Source organism: Takifugu rubripes, chromosome 21 (genome assembly GCF_901000725.2).
Source record: "Takifugu rubripes chromosome 21, fTakRub1.2, whole genome shotgun sequence".
In the NCBI taxonomy this organism is placed as follows: domain Eukaryota; kingdom Metazoa; phylum Chordata; class Actinopteri; order Tetraodontiformes; family Tetraodontidae; genus Takifugu; species Takifugu rubripes.
The window spans coordinates 5,854,034-5,876,615 of NC_042305.1; the positions used below are offsets into that span (position 1 = coordinate 5,854,034).

Below are 22,582 nucleotides of genomic sequence, written 5' to 3' on the forward strand. Positions count from 1 at the left end.
AATAATCCCCAAAAAACCTCCACTTTATCCAATCTGTCACCTAACAGGAAGTGGCTTTTTTAGAATAATAAGTAATTGATTGTGCCTCCCTAAGGAACACCCTTTGTTATCCTCCTTTTTTTTCCCCATCAAAAAGTTTGGCAAGTATCTCCTCCTAGACCAGGGGTCGGAAGCCGTGGCTCTTTAGCACCACCCTAGTGGCTCCCTGGAGCTTTTTCAAAAAAATTAAAATGGAAAAAAGATAGTATGAATAGATTTTTTGTTTTAATATAATTTCTGTAGTAGGAAAAACATGACATTCTTAAAGTTTTCCAGTGATGTAAAAATGTGTTTAAATATTTAATTTCTCATTATAATGGAAGTTAAACTTTAAGCACCATCGTACAGCAGAGTAGTCACATGGTGCGTCATCCAGGATGCGCTGCGGGGGAAAATTACATTTAATCATAAATGGTCAATATGTATTCGTAACCTACTTATCATTTTGAAAATAGGCTAATTGTTAGGGATGGTTGTCCCAGGATCCGAAAGCAGGCAACATGCAGTGGGGAATAGTGTCTGAAAAGTGTCTTTATTTGAATATACAAAGTGAACAAGGCTCTTGGGTTGTCCAGCAAATCTCTTGCTCGGTCCTCCAGGACGCACCGAGAGCTCCAGCGCAGATCTAGTGCGGGCGAATGGTTCGGCACGCGGTTCGCGTCCGGAGGCAGGCGTGGAGACCTCAACTGAGTCACAGACAAAGTTAGTCTGGGAATCTCTTTTAAACTTATTAAGCAACAGAAGTCAGGGTACCGTGACGAGAACGAAACAATCCAACGCTGGCAGACGGGCACCCTGTCCCTAAATGGAAACGGTTGATGGAAGATTGTCGGCAGGTTCGTCCACCTGCAGTGCCATCTGTGGATGATGATCTGTTCCTTCACGCCCCCTGCAGGAAGAAACAAGCAACAACCGACCCAGAACCTTGGAACACAACACTAATGTAGCTAATATAGACACTTACATGTGTTGTCTTCATAATAAGCTTATATAAGGCTTTTAATTTTTTGCGGCTCCAGACAGATTTGGTTTTTTTGGTCCAATATGGCTCAACATTTTGGATTGCCCACCTCTGTCCTAGATGCTGTGGCATAGAGATACCAAACTTTCCCAGAACCTGGCTCAATTATGGGAATTGGTGACTTTTCTCTTAATTAGTCCTGGCGGAAGGGACAAGGGGCTGCTCACTGGCATTGTGTGGACACTGAGGCTGCACAACATGCACTTAGCAGACATGTACAGGCATGGTGGGAGGGCAAGAGGCAGGGACGGGCCAGAGCGCGAGGTACACCCTCACAATTTCTGCAGAACTTTCTAGTATCCCTTTACTGTTTTATACAGTTCAATTACCCTTTTTTGCAGATCTTTTGACAGATGTTTTGCTCCCCCCTGATTCAGAATCCAGAAACATCAGTGCTGCACCGGATGAAAGAGGATCTGTCAGGAACTCACAGCAACACACAAAACACACACACATTGAATGCAAGAAAACAGATCACAGGTTAAGATGTGTGCATGTTATCAGTCCAAAATACCCACAGTAGGTAAACTTTTGATCAGCGTCATTTGGGTAGTTTCTGTTGTTATGATTTAAAAGGAGTGACCACAGGTATTTGACAATAAATGGCTTCCTCCACTACTTTGTGTGGAGAAAAAAGGTTTTGTGTTATTATTCATAGTCTCTGACAAATGGCCAAAAAGAAAAATCACAAATCACAAATTCTGCCAGGGTATGTAAATTTATGAGCACAGTTTTACTTTCTCACCAAATGTATCAATACAAATACCTACAATATATTCATAATTTCTTGATTATGTAAGTAATTAACTGCCATAATAACTCCTTCAAAAAGTAACTAAAGTTAAATGATAGATATGTTTTTATATAGACTGCTCTTGATCTCCATTTCTGGTTATCAATGCTGTGACAGCTCCTAGCCCTCCGAATCCTAGGAACCGGACCTAAACAGGAAACAGGTCCAGGGAGTGACTGTTACCCATGATTGTTTCCACCCGGAGTAAGCTGCCATTCACTCTCATGTCCTGATTACCTGATTGGGCTGATTTGGGGTTTGGTTAGCATACATTTTGCGTGCCTATACTAACACCCATCCATACACTACACACATTAGTGACAAATTGATTACATAATTAACTCACTATCTTTGTTCTTTGCCCATCACTATACATTTAATATACACATCATGTGTGGGTTCCAAAATTTATCTTATTTCTCAATTTCTCCTCTAAGCTAGGCTGTGACAATGGCTATATACTGCAACCGAGGCGGTGTTTTGATTAAGCCTGCATTAATGATGGTGTGGATATATTTGTGACGGGTGTGATTAGGACCCAAAAGCAGCACTCTGGAAACCTGGACCGTGGTAATGACTTTTAGTAACACACGGGCAAACAGGAACTCAGGCAGACAAGGAAACACAGGAATAGTCCGTTCTTCAGGCTCAGGGCCCGCACAAAGTCTATGGGTTGCAGGCTCGGGGAGTGGGTCGAGCAGAGCCGGAATGCGGAACCAAGGGGGAAGGTCGTAAATCCTCGGAACCATGCAGTTCTGCTGACAGCGGGCAGTAGTGACAGAAAGGGGTTTACAGGAGATGAGGCTGACGATGTAGCGGAGCAGACTGGGGACAAGCAGCGAAGTCGGGGCCAGGCGGAGAAGTCAAAACCAGGTGAGCAGATAGGAACCAGAAACGCTGAGGCAGAAGTCGTAGTCAGGGGCAAAAAGCAGGTAGGTTGTCCGGGGAACAGGCGAGGCAGGCAGAACAAAGACAGGCAGGGTCGGTAACGGGTAATCCAGCAGGGAAACCACGCTGGAAAGTCTTGCATCAAGGCAGAAGAACAATCTGGCAAAGACTGAGAGTGCGGGGGAGGCTTATAAGCAGGGCTGATTGGGAATAAGCTGCAGCTGTGATTGCAGGTGAGTGGAGTTGAGCTGACGGGGTGGGAGTGGCTGGCAGGTAGAGTGGAGCAGAGGCAGGGAGAGTGGAAAATTACTGGGACAGAGGGACAGGAGGAAACTGGGGAAATGGGGAGTTTCTGCTTGAAATTCTTTGCAAGGTGCTAGAATTGCTTCTCAGAGCTTCTCTTTGGATGTGAACTGCCTCCTGCCCTCACACATCTTTTGCTTGAGGATGCTCCAAAGGTTCTCAATAGGGTTGATGTCAGAGGAAGATGGGGGCCACACCATGAGTTTTTCATATTTTATGCCCATAGCAGCCAATGATGCAGAACTATTCCTTGCAGTGTGAGATGGTGCATTGTCATTGATGAACATCCTACGAGTCAGAAACTCCACATCCTTTGCAGAGGTCATTTTCACACCTTCAGGGACCCTAAAGGGGCCAGCAAGCTCTCTCCCCATGATTCCGACCCAAAACATGACTCCGCGGCAGCCTTGTTGGAACATGGTGTATCCCTATTACTGCCCCTATTACTGCCCCTATCTTGAACAACAGTTCCCTCCATCTTAAAATCATGCTTGTAAACCAGTCTAATGGGGGACTGCCGTCGTCAATCATTGCCTTCTGTAATTTAGTCAAATTCTTCAGTTTGCTATCTATCAAGTGGCCATCTGCATCATTTTCTGGGACAAATGTGCAACAATAATCTCCTACCATTGCGCAAACCCCTCCTCTAGGTGTTGTCAATAGATATAAGGCATCCTATTCTGCATAGTCTCAGCACAGTCAGTTCTTCTTTAACTCCTGTAAGAGCAACCTTTGTCAAATTAGTAAACACTTTCAGTCTATAATCAACCGTTTCTAATCTTAAAATGTTCTTTGCCACACCTACCCAAGCAAACAGACTGAGAGCAACCTTTTCTCCCTCTGTCCAGTGTTTAAACTCTTGCAGTATATCTGTGCCCCACACTGAGTCATGTGGTTTGAAATCTATATTCAAATCTCTCCTGGAATGCAACTGTGGTGCGGTTCTAGCATTAGCAGCATAAATTATGATTGTGTGATCATTGAGGTGGACTGGAGCGCACAGTCCTGACCAGTTTGCTGGAAGGTGAGCATACGCGTTGTGTCCACAAAGCCACCAACCGTTGTTGATCAAATACGTGCCATTCTGTCCTGGTGCACCTTGTGAATAAGTGCAAGTGCAATTATAGCCACTTGGGCACAATTGTGTAGTCTTATTAAACTTATAGAATAATATTTTGTCATTACAGGCATAAGAATTGTTGTTGGTTCGATTTAGGCAGGATGGTAGGTAAGTCTGCGTCATATTTTGTTTCAAAGTTTGCCAATCTCTCACTTCCTCACAGGGTGTATAGATGATCCTGCAAGTGTCAGCATGTAGAGATCCTAGTTGTGTCTGACCTTCTTGCGCATAACAGTATGTGTGATTACCCATAACCTGCACGGGGATTTTGTATTTTTCAATCTTTCCCGCCATTTCTCTCAGGGGTTCTTTAGTGCAATTTTTACGCATGTACAGTGTTCCATTGATTAATCGAATCACATGCACTCCCCTTTTGCCCACTCCTATGTGAACAAAACAACGCCCTTCCGAGTCCTTCATTGGTTTGGCGGTTACCCATGGGGTGTGTACAGAGACCGGTAGCATTGAGCAAACATAGCAATTTGAATGGTTTTGGGTGCGCGCTATGAAGTTAGCATAGCACCACCAAATGTTTAAACTGTAAGTATGTGGTGATTCTCTACTTAGATGTAACCATGAAAGTTCTAAGTAGTTGAGTATAGTACGTTTTGTACGTGCATGTTGGCTGTTCACTCTAAAGTAATATTCTGTCCCTGATTACCTCCCTCCTGTTGGAAGTTCCAAAGGCCGAAACTCACAAGTCCCGCCGCCACAGCACTCACGACAACCGGGAAGAACTTCATTTCTTTTCTCCTCTTCTCAGGTTCTGACAGGGTTCAGCCGTTGCTGGACCTATACAGGCCATCAGCCGTTTACAGACAAACCGTCACTGCTCCGTGTTTTCACCTGGAAGTGTCAATTGTTTCTTACAGTGGGAAAGATGTACCCACGACGGCCGTTCCGCTATCCGCACCGCTGTAGGTGTCTTCAGCAGGATCTGGAACGGACCTTCCCAGCGTGGGTCACTCCACTTGGCTCTTCGAATGCGCTTCACCCACACATACGTAATCTCCCACATCAACGCTGTTATCTTCTTCCTGGGGAGGCAAAGGCATAGCTGGCAGATTATTCATTCTTTGAACACCTTTTTGAACATCAAGCTACTGGCCCTGATGGCATCAACTCCAGACTACTCAAGGACTGTGCAGATCAGCTCTGTGGAGTACTCCTGCACATCTTCAACCTGAGCCTCAGTCTGGAGAGAGTTCCACTACTGTGGAAAACATCATGTGTGGTTCCGGTTCCTAAGACTGCGCACACCAGGGAGCCCAACTACTTCAGGCCAGTGGCTTTAGCCTCTCACCTGATGAAGACCATGAAGAGGATCATTCTCACCCACCACCGACAGCTGGTGGACAGCAAGATGGACTATCTAAAGTTTGCATATCGACCGGGCATTGGTGTGGATGATGCTGTCATCTACCTGCTGCACCGGTCACTCTCACACCTAGAGGGCACCGGGAGCACTGTGAGAGTCATGTTCTTTGACTTCTCCAGTGCCTTCAACACAATCCAGCCATCATTGCTGAGAGGGATGATGGAGGGAGCCGGAGTCGACTGTCACCTAGCTGCCTGGACCACCGACTACCTCAACAACAGACTACAGTACGTGAGGCTCCGTGACTTTGAGTCCGACGTGGTTGTCTGCAGCACGGGGGCAACGCAGGGTACAGTTCTCTCTGCCTTCCTCTTCACTCTCTACACATCGGACTTCAGCCACAACTCGGACAGCTGCAGTTCTCTGATGATACAGCCATCGTGGGACATGTGTCTGAGGGGAACGAACTGAAGTACAGGGAGGTCATCACCAACTTTGTCGCCTGCTCCATTCACTATCTTAGCACTGTGTTTTTTCCATTGCTGTTTTTCTGTCTTGCTGCTGTGTGTTTGCATGTCCCTCAGAAATTGTTACGATTCAGTTTGGAATTCCGCTATTAATAGAAATATTTGTCTGTCTGCAGCTTCCTTTGCGGTTTCATCCACAAAGTTGTTGTGCTATCGTCCCCTTTTTTGTGTGCAGCACACTTACATACTGCGACAGCTGTTGGTAACAGAATTGCAGACAGGAGCCTGTTAAGCAAGTCTCCATGTGTAATTTTCTTTCCTGTACTTGTTACCATGCCTCTATTTTTCTACTGATTTGCAAATATGAATAATGTAGAGTGCTATATGTATAAATGGTTACCTTTTTCCCTTTCATCAATTCACAGGCTCTGATTAAAAAAACCATCACTGGATCCTGATGTATTAGCAAATTATAGGCCAACATCCAACCTTCCTTTTATCTCTAAATTTCTTGAGAAGGTGGTGGTGACTCAGTTACTGGAGCACCTGCAGAGAAACAGCCTGTTTGAGATGTTTCAGTCAGGCTTTAGAGCTCATCACAGCACAGAAACGGCACTTCTTAAAGTTGCTAATGATCTTCTCATAGCTTCAGATCATGGACTGGTCTCTATGCTGGTTCTGCTGGATCTCAGTGCTGCTTTTGATACAGTTTATCACAGCATCCTGTTACATTCAGATTCAGATCCTTTATTGTCCCACACGGGGAAATTTACAGTGCAACAACAGCAACAAGAGCACTCAGAGAAAAATAAGATAGAATCAAATAGAAATCAAATGGAATATACAAATGGAATATACAAAGAGGGTGCATATTTACAATAATCCAGATAAATGGATACTCGGCCTCTGTGTACCTGTACATAGTACAGAGGGTGAATACAATTACATATCAGAATATATAATATTCAGATTGTGTTAGCGGTTGTTATGTTTATTGTGCAGTCTGACAGCAGCTGGCAGGAAAGATCTGCGATACCTCTCCTTCACACAGCGAGGGTGGAGCAGCCGCTCACTGAAGGAGCTGCCCAGTGCTGTCAGGGTGTCCTGTAGGGGGTGGGACGTGTTGTTCAACATGGATGACAGCTTAGCCATCATCCTCCCGTTTCCCACCACCTCCACCGAGTCCAGGGGATATCCCAGGACAGAGCTGGCCCTCCTTACCAGTCTGTCCATCCTCTTCCTGTCCCTGTCTGTGATGCTACTGGACCAGCAGACTATCCCGTAGAAGATGGCTGATCCCACCACAGAGTCATAGAAAGTCCTCAGGAGGGGTCCCTGCACTCCAAAAGACCTCAGCCTCCTGAGCAGGAACAGTCTGCTCTTGCCCTTCTTGACCAGGGCGTCTGTGTTGTGTGTCCAGTCCAGGTTATTGTTTAGGTGAACACCCAGGTACTTGTAGGACTCCACCACGTCAACATCCGTTCCCAGGATGTTCACTGGTGCAGGCGGGGGGTTGTTACGCCTGCGGAAATCCACCACCAGCTCCTTGGTTTTGCCAGCGTTGATCTGGAGGTTGTTGACAGCAGCAGAGTCGTCAGAGAACTTCTGGAGGTGACATGAAGATGTGCTGTATGAGAAGTCCGCGGTGTAGAGGGTGAACAGGAAAGGAGCCAGAACTGTTCCCTGCGGGACACCGGTGCTGCAGAGAAGCCGATCTGACTGGGAGCCCTTCACCTTCACAAACTGTGGTCTTTGTGTGAGGTAGTCCAGAATCCATGTTGTGAGGTGGTGATCCACCCCAGCTACCTCCAGTTTGTCCCCCAGCAGCCTGGGCTGGATGGTGTTGAATGCACTGGAGAAATCAAAAAACATGATCCTCACAGTGCTTCCAGCCTTCTCCAAGTGAGTGAGGGAGGTGTGGAGGAGGTAGATGACGGCATCGTCCACCCCGATGCTCGGCTGGTAGGCGAACTGCAACGGGTCCATGAAGGAGCTCACCAGTGGGCGCAGGTGATCGAGGATGAGTCTCTCCAGCGTCTTCATCAGATGAGACGTCAGAGCCACCGGCCTATAGCTGTTGAGCTCCTTGGGGTGCGGTGTCTTCGGCACTGGGACGATGCAGGACGTCTTCGACAGCTGTGGCACTCTCCCCAGCCTCAGGCTCAGGTTGAACGTGTGACTGAAGATCCCACACAGCTGGTCTGCGCAGGACTTCAGGAGCCTGGAGCTGATGCCATCCGGACCCGTCGCTTTCCTGGCCCTGTTCTTCTTCAGGGCCTTCCTCACCTGGTGTGGTGTGAGGGACAGGCTGGAGCAGGGAGGTGTTGGTGGGGGGGATGGGCGTGGGCCAGGGTGTGAAGTGTCGGGAATGTGTGAGCTGAAGTTCATGAGAGAGGGGGAGGAGGGGGGACAGGAGGAACAATGGGTTGCAGGCACAGACAGTGGCGGGGGTAGCAGCAGAGGAGACTGGGCTGGGGGAGGGGTGGGTACCTGATCAAATCTATTGAAAAACAAGTTCAGGTCGTTAGCCCACCCCCGGTCGCCCACAGGTTGGGACTTCTGCTCCTTGAAGCCCGAGATGGTCTTCAGTCCCTTCCATACGCCACAGATGTTGTTCTGCTGCAGCTGGTTTTCCATCTTCCTCCTGTAGTTGTCCTTCTCCTGTCTGATCTTCCTCCTCAGTTCCCTCTGCACAGTCTTCAGCTCTTCCTTGTCTCCAGACACAAAAGCCCTCTTCTTCTCCTTCAGGAGGGCCTTTATGTCTGGGATGATCCAGGGCTTGCTGTTGGAGAAGCTCCGTACAGTCCTGGTGGGTACGGTGTTCTCCACGCAAAAGTTAATGTAGTCAGTGATGCAGCTGGTGAGGTTGTCAATGTCCTCCCCATGGGCGTCGCTGAATACATCCCACAGGGTCGTGTTGAAACAGTCTTTCAGGGCCTCTTCGGCTTCTTCGGACCATTTCTTCACTGTGCGGGTGACAGCAGGCTGCCTCTGCACAAGAGGTTTGTACACAGGCTGGAGGTGTACAAGGTTGTGGTCGGCACGGCCCAGGGGAGGGAGTGGGAGAGAGTGGTATGCCTCCTTGGTGTTGGCATAGAAGAGGTCCAGTGTTTTATTGTCCCTGGTGTGGCATGTGACGTACTGGGTGAATTTGGGCAGAGAAGATGATGGAGAGGCATGATTGAAGTCTCCAGAGATGAGGAGGAGGGCATCAAGGTGCTGTGTTTGCAGCCTGCTCACTGCTGAGAGCAGGACATCACAGGCTGCATCAGCGTTAGCAGAGGGGGGGATGTACACAACCACCGCGAGGGCATGTGTGAACTCCCTCGGCAGGTAGTGAGGCCTCATGCTAACGGCTAACAGTTCGAAGTCCTTACAGCAGTGCTGCTGCTTGATAGTGATGTGCCCAGGGTTACACCATCTATCGTTCACAAACACTGCCAGTCCTCCTCCCTTCCTCTTACCACTCTCCCTGCTTCTGTCTGCCCGTAAGAGAGTAAATCCTTCAAGTTGTGCGGCCGTGTCCGGAGTTAGCGCGTTAGCCAGGTCTCCGTAAACAGCAGCAGGCTGCTCTCCCGGTACTCCCGCTGATGCCGGGTCAGCGCCGCCAGCTCGTCCATCTTGTTGGGGAGAGATCTGACGTTCCCCATGATGATGGAGGGCAGGACGGGTCGATAGCGTCTCCTCCTGGCACGGCGCTCGACCCCGGCGCGGCATCCCCGTTTCCTCCTCCTCAGCTCGGGGGGCACATCGGGTCGCTCCTTGGGCAGCGGCGCAGAGCGCCGCAGGGCGAACAGCTGATCCCTGCTGTAAACAAGCGAGCCGCGGCTCCGTGAAGGGTCTCCGGACGCGGTATCAAAAAGTGAAGAAATGAGAAGAACCACCAGTGCAAACTCCATGAGTCTTACGTACATGGTGAGGGTAAATGAAACAAACCGAACGCACCAAAAACAAAGGTAGTAGGTGCGGAAAAGAAGAAAAAAGTAAAGGAAAAGCTCGAGGGTGAGCGGGAGCTGTTGTTACAAGCTGCCACTCGCGCGGCGCCAGGTGTTACATAGACTGGAACATGTGATTGGGATTAATCTGATAGATACCATGGCTGCCCATTAAATTTAGAATAAATTTTAAAACCCTTCTTTTGACCTACAAGGTCCTCAGAGACCTAGCTCCATCCGACCTGGAGGTTTTGTTTTTTAAGCCAGATGTTCTAAATTAGGCTTATTTACCCTACCCCAGAGGTCCATAGTCTCTGACTAATGACCACATTCAAGCCATATTCATGAAAACCACTTAAATGTCCTGGTTTAACAGCTGTCTATTCAGGACTGATGCTGTCTTAATCCAAGCTCATTGGTCTTTAGTGTCCAGTGTCAATGTTTTCTGGCTGAACCAAAATTCTTTCAGAATGTTTTCATCCAACTTCTAAAATCTTCAAGCATTAACAAAATTTGGGCTGAAGACTTACACCAGTAGAGTAAATAAGGCTTTGAACTCTTCAGGTTTGTATCCCAAGAAAGGCTGCCAGGCTTGCTCAAGTATGCAGCTAATGGACAGATGTTGAGATGAATTGGCTGCTGGACTGAAAAGTTGGTCGACCCAATGAATTTCAGAAACATCTAATAATTGCCTGTTTCTATAGTGAATGCCCAAACAAGCCAATAAAGGTTTTAAAAGTCTGATGGCCCCAGCTATGTTTTTCTTGTTTTCAAATACAAGTCCAAAGGAAGTACACAACCGGCATTCATGACCTTAAATCCTGCAGCTCTGAGTGGCCTGGGACACATGGGGTTTAAAACATATGATGGACAATTGAAGGCTCGAGTTGATATCTTTGATTAATCAACAGAAGCTTTTTTCTGAGTGATGTTTACTTTTATTAAGGAGAGACTACAATCATATATCAACTAAGCTTGACACTATGCATCCATTTTTATATCAAAGTCTAACTGAAGATATTAAAAGGTTGTTTTAATCTGACAAAGGCTTGCCTGAAAAGTAAATATCTTCTTGTGTCAGAACTAATTAGCTGCTTCTTTTGAATGATGAGGGGACATTGGAGAACAAGATGTTTTAACTTCAGATTAAAATTGAAAATAATTAGGGGATGAAGTGAAATAATGCCACTTTTATGTTGCTATGTGGCATCAAATCATGTTAATATTTGGAAGGAATGCGCTTTTTAAATAATTCACACTCTTCTGAAAGAAAACCTGTCATTTATTCAGTTATACAGTCTAAATTTTTGTTGGAGTCACTGAAGGTAAATACAAAGATAAAAGAGGTGAAATGCCCATCAATCAATCAATCAATCTTTATTTATATAGCGTCTTTTACAATCAAAATTGTTTCTAGGTGCTTTACAGAATTCCAGGGCCTAACCCCAAACAAGCAACAGTGGCAAGGAAAAACTCCCCTTTAACAGGAAGAAACCTGGAGCAGGACCAGGTGCATGTAGGGGGACCCTCCTGCTGATGGCCAGCTGGGTAGAAAGAGAGGAGAAGGGGAGAGGACAGGTAGAGAAGAGAAGAGATTTTTGATTTTTACAAAATACTTTAATTCACAAATTTACACAGGGCCACAAAACGCCCTGTTTAGAAAACCCACAGAACAACAATAATAGTAATAATAATAATAATCATAACAATAATAATAGTAATCATAATAACAATAGTTATAATAATAATGATACCACCAACCACAATAAAAATAGATAAATAAATAAATAAATATTAAGAAATCAACAATACAATACAATTTAATACAAGTGCAAAAGATCCTCTGTCACAGTGCATAAAACATTTTTGTGACACCATATGTCCTGGAATTTGCCGAGGTCGTTCATCATTTTATAAAACCCAAACTCCAACGTCAGCCTGCACCGGACATTACAGCGCCATACAGAGGCGGCCTCACTATCCCCAGTTTTTGAAATTTTGTTCTTCCTGGAGACGTAAATTGCCATTTTTGCCTCACCACAGATAAAATTCAGGAGTTGCCACTTGTTGCGAGCGGCTTTTGAGTTGTAACCTGCGCCAAAAATAAAAGTTCTAATAGAAAAGGTTTCCTTAAAACCATTAAAAACACCCTTCATGACATTAAAAAGTACAGTGAGCCTCTCACACTCACTGTACGCGTGGACCACAGTCTCTCGCCCGGAACAAAACTGGCACTGGTCCGACACAGCAGTGTTCATTCTGGAGAGGAGAGCGTTCAAGGCGACAGCCCCATGTAGGATCCTCCACTGGAGGACCCCGGTCCTCTTCTTCAGGGGCGGCTTGTAAAGGACCCTCCAGCAGGGGCGGGCTCCATCCCCTCCCAGTCGATCGGCCCACATGCTGGTGCTCCTGTTCGACAGTCCTCTCCTGTTTAGTACCCTCACACAGTCGTTGTATAGGGTCTTCTTATCGACTGCTACCAGGGAGAAGGTCTTTGCTGGTCTGAGGAGAGGACCGTCTAGATTCCCGAGGTGGGCAACCAGCCTGATCTCCGGGAAGGGGTCCTCGCTGTCGAGTTCGGTCCCCTGGCCGTAGTCCTCAAGAATACGCCTCTCTCTCGTGCTGAGTCTGTTCCTCCATCGCCGAAGCACCCCCTCAGCTGCCTGGGTAGAGCGGATGCCTAACAGGGAACCCACTGCCTCCGCGCCCGTTAGGTCTGGCCCTGCCATGGCCACTACGTGCTGGAGGAGTATGGTCCGGGTCCGCCACAGTGCAGCCGTCAGCCACATCTCTCCACATTAGGTCCGCCGGCCCTGTTAAAAACCTCTGTACAAACTGTATTCTAAAAGCGGCGGTCCTGCTGGCCAGGTGGATGAGGCCCTGTCCTCCCTCCTCTCTGGGCAAGTACAACACCCCCTGCTGGACCCAATGCATGCCGTCCCAAAAGAAGGCCAGAACTCTTGTCTGCAGTTGTGCTAGTAGCCCCAAGGGTGGCTCCATGCAACTGAGCCGGTGCCAGAGCACAGAGGCCACCAGGTTATTGAGGACAAGAGTTCTGCCTCTGTACGACATGCGGGGGAGGAGCCATTCCCATTTTTGAATTTTTCCGTCTACCTTTTCCAACGTGTCAAGCCAATTTTTCTTTTCAGTTTCTTCATCTCCAATAAAAACACCGAGGTACTTTAGGCCGTCCCTCCGCCAGGCAAGGTCCTGGGGAAGGACCGGCAGACCATTTGTCCACCTGCCAACGGCCAGGGCCTCACTCTTCTGCCAGTTGACCCTGGCCGCGGACAGGCGATTGAATAAAACTGTTAAATTAGATAAAACATCTACGTCCCTCTGGCTGCGCACCATTACTATTAAATCATCTGCGTAGGCAGATAAAACAATTTTTCTGTAAAAGGACGGTAAAAACAGGCCATCCACGTTTGCACGGACCCTAGAGAGAAGGGGTTCGAGGGAGAGAGCATTCCAGAGAGGGCACAGCCCTGCCGGACGCCTCTACGCACTCTGAAGGGAGCACACAGACTGCCATTAAACTTCAGCATACTCGCAATGTCACAGTACAGGATGCGGATCATCGCTATAAAGCCAGGGCTGAACCCGAACCTCTCCATCACCTTCCAGAGGAACTGGTTTTTCAGCCCGGTCAAAAGCCTTTTCCTGGTCTAGCGAAATGAGACCAGTATCAACGTCCAATGATCTGGAGACTTCCAAAACATCTCGAATTAGGTGGACATTATCTACTATGGACCTGCCGGGCACACAGTAAGTCTGGTCCCGGTGGATGACCTGTTCCATAGCTTCCCTCAGCCTGGAGGCCAAGGTCTTGGACAGAATCCTATAATCCACTCACAGTAGAGACACAGGGCGCCAGTTCTTGATCTCTCGCAGGTTGCCCTTTTTTGGCAGGAGGGTGACCACCGCTCTCCTGCAGGAGAATGGCAGGGAACCCGAGGCCAGGCTTTCATTAAAGACCTCCAGCATGTCGTGGGCCACAATGTCCCAGTAGGCTTTAAAGAACTCTACTGTGAGCCCATCGACACCTGGAGACTTCCTTCCCTTCATGCTGAGCAGGGCGGCGTGGAGCTCATCGAGTTGCAACGGCCTGTCCAGCTGCGAGTTTGCCTCCTCAGAGACCCGAGGAAGGTCCCCGCAGAACTCATGGAACAGGCCGTCATCCCTGCGATACTCACTCTCATACATGGAGGAAAAGAACTCCACCGCCCGCTGCCTTATCTGGCCCGGCTCCACGAGTTCCTGCCCTGTGCTCGAAAGCAGTGAATGGATTATTAGGTTCTGTCCACGCTTTTTCTCCAGCCCAAAGAAGAAACTAGAGGGAGCATCCATCTCAGTGAGGTCTTGAATCCGGGACCTGACCAGTGCACCCTGTACCTGACTGTCCAGCAGGCTGGCCAAGGCCATTTTTTTGGATTGGAGGGTTTCAATACACCCTCGATCTCCTGTGGAGCTGCCAATCGCCTCTAGCTCCACTATCTCCATCTCCAGGTCTTTGATCGACCTGCGTGTGTCCTGCGTGACATTGAGAGTATACTGCTGGCACAGGAGCTGTATCTCTACTTTTTCACGGTCCCACCACTGTCTTAGGCACGTAAAATCGGATTTTCTCTCTCGAAACCCCAACCAGAAGTGCCGTAAAACATCTCCAAAACTGTTGTCTTGAGCTAAGCTGGAATTAAAATGCCAGTATGCACTCTTGGGCAAGATGTTCTTCACGGCGACTTCGCCTGAAACCAACGAGTGGTCTGTAAAGCCGACTGGCGTGGTGCTACAGCTCCTAAAAACACTAAAATGATGTTTAAAACAATAAAATCGGTCAAGTCTGGCCGAGGAGATCCTACCCTCACTCAAGCGGGACCAAGTGTATTGCCTGCTGTCCGTGTGCATCCTCCTCCACACATCCACCAGGCCATGAGAATAGGCCAGCTGTCTCAGACAATGTTGCGAGGCTGGATGAGGCTCTGCATGGTTGCGGTCTAAAAAAGACTCGGTGCAATTAAAGTCTCCACCCAAGAATAAAAAAATCATCCCCACAACCATTTAAAACAGTGCCAACTTTTTCTAAAAAGCTCTTCCTCTCTGTACCGTTGGTGGGAGCATAAATATTAATAAAAACCAAGGAGTGGTTTTGGAGGCGCGCTTTCACCATCAAACACCGTCCCCTCACCACATGCTCCACCTCCAGGGACGATGGAGTGAAGCCCCTTGAAAAAAGGAGGCCCACTCCACCACTGAGGGTGGTGTTGTGGCTCAGCAGCACCTGTCCTTCCCACTCCTTCTCCCAGTCCGCTTCTATGCCGCAGTCGCTGTGGGTCTCCTGGAGGAACAGGACATCAATGCGTTTTCTTTTTGCTGTGTCGAACACTAGTGCCCGTTTTTTTGCGTCCCTGGCTCCGTTGACATTCAACGTTCCCATTTTGAATATGTTCATGCCAAGGGGAAAGATAAAAATCACAGACAGTGAAAAATAAGTACAAGAAACCATGGCAAAATATTTTTCAATTTAGCTGTTTTCTTGCTTTGCCCATGTGCTTCCTGAGTCTATATATTTCGGGGTCGGTGAGGCCTGACGTTGCCTTATTCCTAATTAAAAAGCTCGCTGACCGGATAAAGCAGAGCCGGTCAGGAAAATATGTTCCCAGATCAAGGCCTTTCATGCCCTTGGTCTGGGTGAGGAACTTTTTAAACAAGCCTGGGGGGTACAGGTCAAAATCCTGCCCGTCTGGCGTTGTGCCTGACAGTTCGCTGCCGTCCGACATCGACTCGCAGTCGCTGGTGTCTGTGTCTGCTACTGTCTCCTCCAGCCTTCCTGTCTTGCCCCCCTTGTCCTTCATGGCGCTTTTCCGCTTGTTCCGCTTCCTTGCGGGAACAAGCCACCACTCGGGTGCGCCACTCGTGCCCTCACCTGCACTCACTGCTTCCTCACCACGCTCACCTGTGCTCACTTCTCCCTCACCCCGCTCACCTGTGCTCACTCCTCCCTCACCCCGCTCACCTGTGCTCACTGCTCCCTCACCTTGCTCCCCTGTGCTCACTGCTCCTTCACCCCGCTCACCTGTGCTAACTTCTCCTTCACCCCGTTCACCAGCCACTATCCCTGGCCCATCGAGTCCACCCATCACCTGACCCACTGTACCCTGCTCACCCGTCTGGATCCTGTCTCCAGTCTCTCCTGTCTCACCCAGTTCAACTGTTTCACCCATCACCTCACCTTTTCCCCCCAGTTCATTTGAATCACACACCACCTCACTCATCACACCACTCAGATCACACACCTCCCCAGTTAAATCCACCTTCCCCCCTGATTCACCACTCTCACCATTCATTTCTACCACCATCTCCACAATCTCACTCTCTCCACTCACCTCACTCTCACGCACACACTCGTCCCGCTTCTCCTCCATCTGCGACTCTGCTGTCGCTCCGTCCGGGGCAGCGGAGCTTCCCTCCGCGCTGAGCCACCGACGCCTCGCCGCCGGAACGGGCCGCGGGGCCGGAGGCGCCACGGGCGCGGTAGCGGCGGGCTCCGCCGCCTGCGCGTCCGAGGCCACGCGGCTCGGACAAGCCCTGGCGAGATGACCCTCCTCATTACAGTTAAAGCACTTGAGGGCGGAGGAAGTTGCAAAAAGGGTATAATCAAAATCGTCTACCCGAACGATGAAACGATAATTAAATTCCTCCGCCCTATTGTTGAGGATCATGTGCACCTACGTGTCTCAGCAGCGGTGACTTACAGCCAGACAACATTTTTCGGATGGGAGAGACCACTTTCCCATGCCGAGACAGCTCCCGTACCAGGAACTCATCGCTAATGAACGGCGGCACATTGGACAGTGTAATCCGTGCCGCCGGCTGTGTTAGCGGAGTTACCTGGACGAACTGTCCGCCCACGGTGATCCCCGTCTCCACCAACATATTTACCTGCTCCACCTTGGCCAGGAACAACACCACCGCCCTATTCATGCAGGCGGCGGATTTGATTGCCAATTTTTTTGGCTCACAGCCAGCGCCACCTCCTCCACACTAAGCACGGAGCCCGCACCCACCTTGACTCCGTGCTTCCGACTCAAGCCGGTTAAACCGGCGTTGGCCGCCATGACGGCCGCACGCGGTCGGCCGCCTCACACACCCACACAAACACTCGATAAACTAATATAAACTTGCAAACACCACAATAAATTAAACTATATTATTAGCATTCACTCGCACACAAGAAAGAATAGGAAAAATAGCGCTTTCGCACGGTTTTCCACTCGCTCCCTCGCTCCTCCGCTCTCACACGTCTCACTCAGAGAAGAGAAGAGGAGAGGAGAGGAGAGGAGAGGAGAGGAGAGGAGAGGAGAGGAGACCATTTCCCAGTGGGGTGACAGAGGCCTGTCAGGTGATCATGTTTCTGGACCCCGGCAGCCTCGGCCTATAGCAGCATAACTAAGATGTTAACCTAATAATTAGACGACCCCCTAAGTATGATAATTTGTCTGTCTATGATAGTAACTGGGACTACAGAATTAGTGATAATAAGCTTTTTCAAAGAGGTAGGTTTTAAGCCTAACCTTAAAAGTAGAGATAGAGTCCCGTACCTGGACAGGGAGCTGGTTCCACAGCAGGAGGGCCTGGTAGCTAAATGCTCGGCCCCCCATTCTACCTCTAGAGACTCTGGGGACCACAAGTAGACTAGCATTCTGAAAGCGGAGCAGTCTATTGGGCTGGTAAGGTGTCACTAGCTCCTCCAGGTAGGATGGAGCTAGGCCTCTGAGGACCTTGTATGTCAGAAGAAGAATTTTAAAAATTATTCTAAATTTAACAGGCAGCCAATGAAGAGATGCCATTACAGGAGTTACGTGATCTCTTTTGTCAATACCTGTCAGAACTCTAGCTGCAGCATTTTTGGATCACAACAAACAACAAAGTGGTTTAATCCACAAGCATTTTTATGTTTTCTAAAAAAACATGTTCAAACCTTTCTTAGTGTGACAGACTGAACATATTATTGACCTCAAATTACAGCCCAACTAAGTTCACAGACACAACACTGTTCTAAAATTTGCGTATAATGCTTGCTTCTTTGATCCAGCCTTTTCACATGATCCAAAACCCACTCAGCAAAGCAAAACAAAACCAAAGCAAATACTGTTTTCCTTTACCTTTTGGGCCAGCAAAGATCTAACATACTGTAGATGACCACTAGTAGAAGATCGTAGTTTTGTCTTCTATCACTACAGCTCAAACAACTCCAATCTTATAACAGCTTTGAAATGCTCAATGACTCCATTATTTTAGTAAAATGGTCGCCACATTTTAAATAACAGCTATAAAGTACATATTTATCTTGCTGAACTCGATGTGCTGCAAATGTCCTGCTTAATCTGTCTTCTTGTGTCAAAAGAGACAGGACATCATAATATGAATCAGCTGTAATGTTTCTTAAATGGGTCATTATTTAATACAAATGTTAAACACCTGCTCTTAGCGTTTAAATTATTTTCTGTGGTGTTTTAAAGATAGAACGGAATGTGGGAGTCAAAAGGAAAGGAAAATGGTAACGTGACTTTGTAGGACTAGAATCCTTCTTTAAACATACAATGAAACAGTGACTTCTGCTGGATAAATGTAAACCACAGAAAACTTTTTTTTAAAGTTACCACATTTCCTTTTTTAATATAGCTCTGAGTTGAATATAGTTGTTGTTAGTTGTATGTTTGTTTATTCATACCGTTGCAGCTCGGCAACCAGCAAGCTGATGGTCCAAAACCCATTATGCAGCCTTGCTCTGTTGGCCATTGACAGTACATTGATCTAAGCCTTGGTGACCCTCAGCTGCTACGAAAGGGTCATAGACCCATTTCTTTAAAAGGAACAGAGGGCAGAATTTTCCTCTTACTACATGAACACCTTTTATGTTTAGGCCCAAAATGAGCACCACTTTGAAAAAGAATTTTACTGAGGTCAACATAAAAAAAGCAAACATCTGAGGTCAATTTAAAGTACCAGCCAAATCACCTATACCTAAAATGCATGAAAAAAAACATGCATTTCCATGGACACAGAAATTTTAATGCTGTGAGACAACAGTGCTAACCATAGCATCACTGTGTAACCTTAAGAAGGGAATTGATTTTCTGAAAATATTTTTATTAATACATTCAAATATTAAAATGTAAAATTCAGAAAGTACATTTTAGAGATACTTGAGCCTTTCTAGACAGACATCCAGCAGTGCATAACAGTAACAACATATACAAATATGAAACTTGCCATACTTCACTGGAATACTTTTTATGGAAATATTCTAATTATGAAACATTATAAATGGATGAAACCAAATGTATTAAAAGATTGCCACTACTGAGTGCTACTTTGCCACAATCTTTATTCTTGTTCTGCGTGCAAACAAATTCAGACCACAGTGACACTAAAACTAAACAGCTACAATTAACAAAATCTGCCTTCTCATCACCCAGTGAATCTTTCATAGGTAAGAGATGCAGCCAAAGTTTGTCTCCAAGTTTGCCTTTGTGTAATGGTTAGTACGGTATATGGTTAGCTATAGATATAATCTGCGCAACTGTTAGTGAAAATATATGTCTGTGTGTAATGTGTTCTAGTCTGACAAATGTTTGAGTCTAAAAGGGCCCCGTGCAGCAAAAGGGACCAATTTTCAGATGACCAGGGACATGACATTCCCAACCCCCCCAACCCCGCAAGCCAGACACCCCAGGCATATCCAGACGAGAGGCCCACAAGCCCGTGAGCGCACAGCCCCTCTGACCAAGAGCGCGGCATTCACCAGAGAAACCACGGCACCAAGCCACAACCGTATGTACAACCGATGCACCCGAACTCGGTAATATATCCCATCAGCCTTTACGGTATCACGTGATAATCTGTCAATGGCAGGTAAACGAGGAGAGATGACGTACAAATGTATGTATTATTATGTTATTATTAATATTATATGCTATTTGTTTCACATATCTTACTAGAGCGTAAAATTCTTTCACTTTAGCGGAACATTGCTGCCTCCATTTTAAATATGTTTTTGCCTTTATTTATTTATGCATAAGCATCCTATTAGATTACGTACCACATTAATTCTACCTTGCTAGAGTCGGTGCATTTCAAATGCAAATTTAAGGTACTGTAGGAGTGATATTAATATAACGCAGACTGATGGCTTGAATTGATTTCTTAAGGGAGTGATGATGACATTAGTAAGATGATCCGATGCTGGATGGAGAAGGACCACCTCTTCTCCGGGAAGAGGTTTTCTGCTGCAGCAGGATGGGAGTGGATGGTGGCAAAATGTTATTAAGGACTGTATTTTATTGCTGTAACTTGGAATCTGGTGTGATCACAATCCAGAAACTAAACTGATCGACTTCTGCAATTTGTTTATGTCCTTGTTCCAATTTGTAGAGTTGTGCTGAGGGAAATTGGCCTGAATGGAATGCTGACTCCAGCAGCAAAAAAGTGGGAGAACCTTAAAAAAACCTACAAGGTTTGTAATAACTGCTTTAAATTTAGTCTAAATGTGACAGACTAATAATTATAGGAAATGTTGCATTACTGTTTGAATTATTCGCTTATTCCCTATTTGTAGGAGCTTCAGAGACCGCCGTCAGGATCTGGCACTGAATCTGGGGAGGTCACTGCTGACAAGTGAAAATAGTTCCCTCTCATGGATGAGGCAATAGGTGGCAGGCCCTCGATTCGGCCCCCATGCTTCATTGCCTCAGCCTGGGGGGAGAGCCATTCCTTTTCTGAATCAGGCTCCCCATATTCAGTCCCAGATAGACCTGATGGAGAGTCAGGGACAGAGGAGGAGGAACCAGGGCCAGCACCACGCAAGCACCAGCGGTGTGATAGGGTCCTGACAGGATCCTGGAGCTGCTAGAGAGGGCCTAGGAAAGGGCAACAAGAGAGGAAGCCAGGGAGGAGACACTTTTAAATCCATTACAAAAACTGGTGGATAAAATGTAAAAAATAATATATTAAATTGTTTAAATCAAGTTAACTTCCATGGAAACCAGCAATGGAACATGCTTGTTCCTCACACAATAATGTGATGGGTGCTCGTTCTGTAGGTAAAACAAAGTTGTTGTTTTTTTTTAAAGGCAATTTTCACTGTGCTGTTTGATAAATTAGATGAAATTTCTGGGAAATAAGAACCCGATGTGTAGTTTACAATTGTTTTCACTAGGGGTGCAATATGATCATCTTAAAATAACACAACATAAATGTGGAAACCCCACCCCCATCCCTCCCACCCCCATTTACAGTTTGACATTTGGATCGGAGTCGTCTTTTCCTCGTCAGATGGCGGGATCGCAGCAAAAGAATATTAAAGATAATGAAAACTAGTTCTAACCATTTTGTGATGTAAAATTCCTTTATTACTTATATATATATACTTGAGAATGTACCATCATGTCATGGCGCAAAAATGTCACTGGACACTAATTATTTTAAATAATAAGGAAGTGTTATGCTATTATTATTGACATTAATATTTTAATCTATTATTATCATATAAAGATAATAATAGGGTAAAATATTGCATTTTCAAAGAAACGACCGCTGAATGTGTTTGGGTATGTTTCGGATGGGTTAAAGTAATTAAATGGACCTGGCCACTTTTCCCGGCGACCGGTTCGTTATTATTATGCGACAACATTACGTCATTTACGTGCGCCGTAGTGTCCGAAAGTTTGAATTGAGTGCGCTACGTAGTTCACTCAATCCATGTCCCCCATGTAGTGAGTAGTGAATAGGGAACCAGTGTGTGGTTTCGGCATAGTCGGAGACGTCGAGCAGGGTGGAAATGCAGAGAAGAGCTGCAGCACTGGAGCAACCCAGACGGCTGTTTCCGAAACCACCCCCTATACTGTACCCTACAGAGTGGGGACGCCATTTTGAAATAGTGTCCGAAATGTTAGTGAGCATCGCTGTACCCTATGTAGTGCACTCAATGTATTCCACAATACACTGCGAAAAGTAGTGTACGAGCGAGCACCCTAACTCGGAAAATGTATCCCATCAGCCTTTACGGTATCACGTGATACCGACGGGATTTTTTTTAACGTAATTTCTACTGTGCGGTTTGATATATGAAATTTTTGGAAATAAGATTTTTTTTCAGTAGGGGTCCAATATGATCATCTTATTACAACATACATGTGTAAAAAACAACAACAAATAAATCAACGTTCACTGATCCCCCCGCCCCTCACTTAAAATTGTTCTTCGGAATCGTCTGTTCTTCACCAGGCGACAGAATCTCAGTAAAAGAATATTTACAAAGATGAAAAGTAGCTCTGGATCCATTTTTTGATGAAAAATTGCTTTATTAAATGTTTTCACTACAGCGGAATATGACTTGAGAATGTACCATCGCGTCTTGGCTTGAAAATGTTAAGGGACACTTATTATTTTAGGTAATAAGTAATTATTGTATTATTATTGACATTAACATTTCATTTTATTATATAAAGTTAATTATCGGGTAAAATATTGTATTTTCATAAAATAACTGCTGAATGTATTTCTGATGGGTTAAAATAATTAAATGGACCTTGCCACTTTTCACGGCGAACGATTCGTAATTATTATGCGAAACCATGACGTCACTTTACGTTCGCCGTAAATGACGCCGTTGTCCGAATACTAACTTTAAATTG

General features: G+C 46.5%; 1 protein-coding gene and 1 long non-coding RNA gene across 2 annotated transcripts; both read right to left on the reverse strand.

Annotated features, from left to right (window-relative positions):
- Positions 1–571: 571 nt before the first annotated feature.
- Positions 572–2,459, reverse strand: LOC115247576 (uncharacterized). The gene is made up of 3 exons (XR_003886621.1): positions 1,390–2,459; positions 793–928; positions 572–725 (listed from the first exon to the last, which is right to left on the reverse strand). It is a non-coding gene; the product is annotated as an uncharacterized lncRNA (long non-coding RNA).
- Positions 2,460–3,045: 586 nt separating this feature from the next.
- LOC115247590 (uncharacterized) lies at positions 3,046–5,351 on the reverse strand. The gene is made up of 2 exons (XM_029829793.1): positions 5,035–5,351; positions 3,046–4,956 (listed from the first exon to the last, which is right to left on the reverse strand). The coding sequence occupies exon 2, from the start codon at positions 4,627–4,629 to the stop codon at positions 3,691–3,693; it is 939 nt and encodes a 312-aa protein (XP_029685653.1). The 5' UTR covers positions 4,630–4,956; positions 5,035–5,351; the 3' UTR covers positions 3,046–3,690.
- Between the last annotated feature and the right edge of the window lie 17,231 nt (positions 5,352–22,582).

Coding starts and splice junctions, on each gene's coding strand:
- LOC115247590 (XM_029829793.1), bottom strand. CDS start 4,629: ATGCTACCGGTCTCTGTACACACCCCATGGGTAACCGCCAAACCAATG.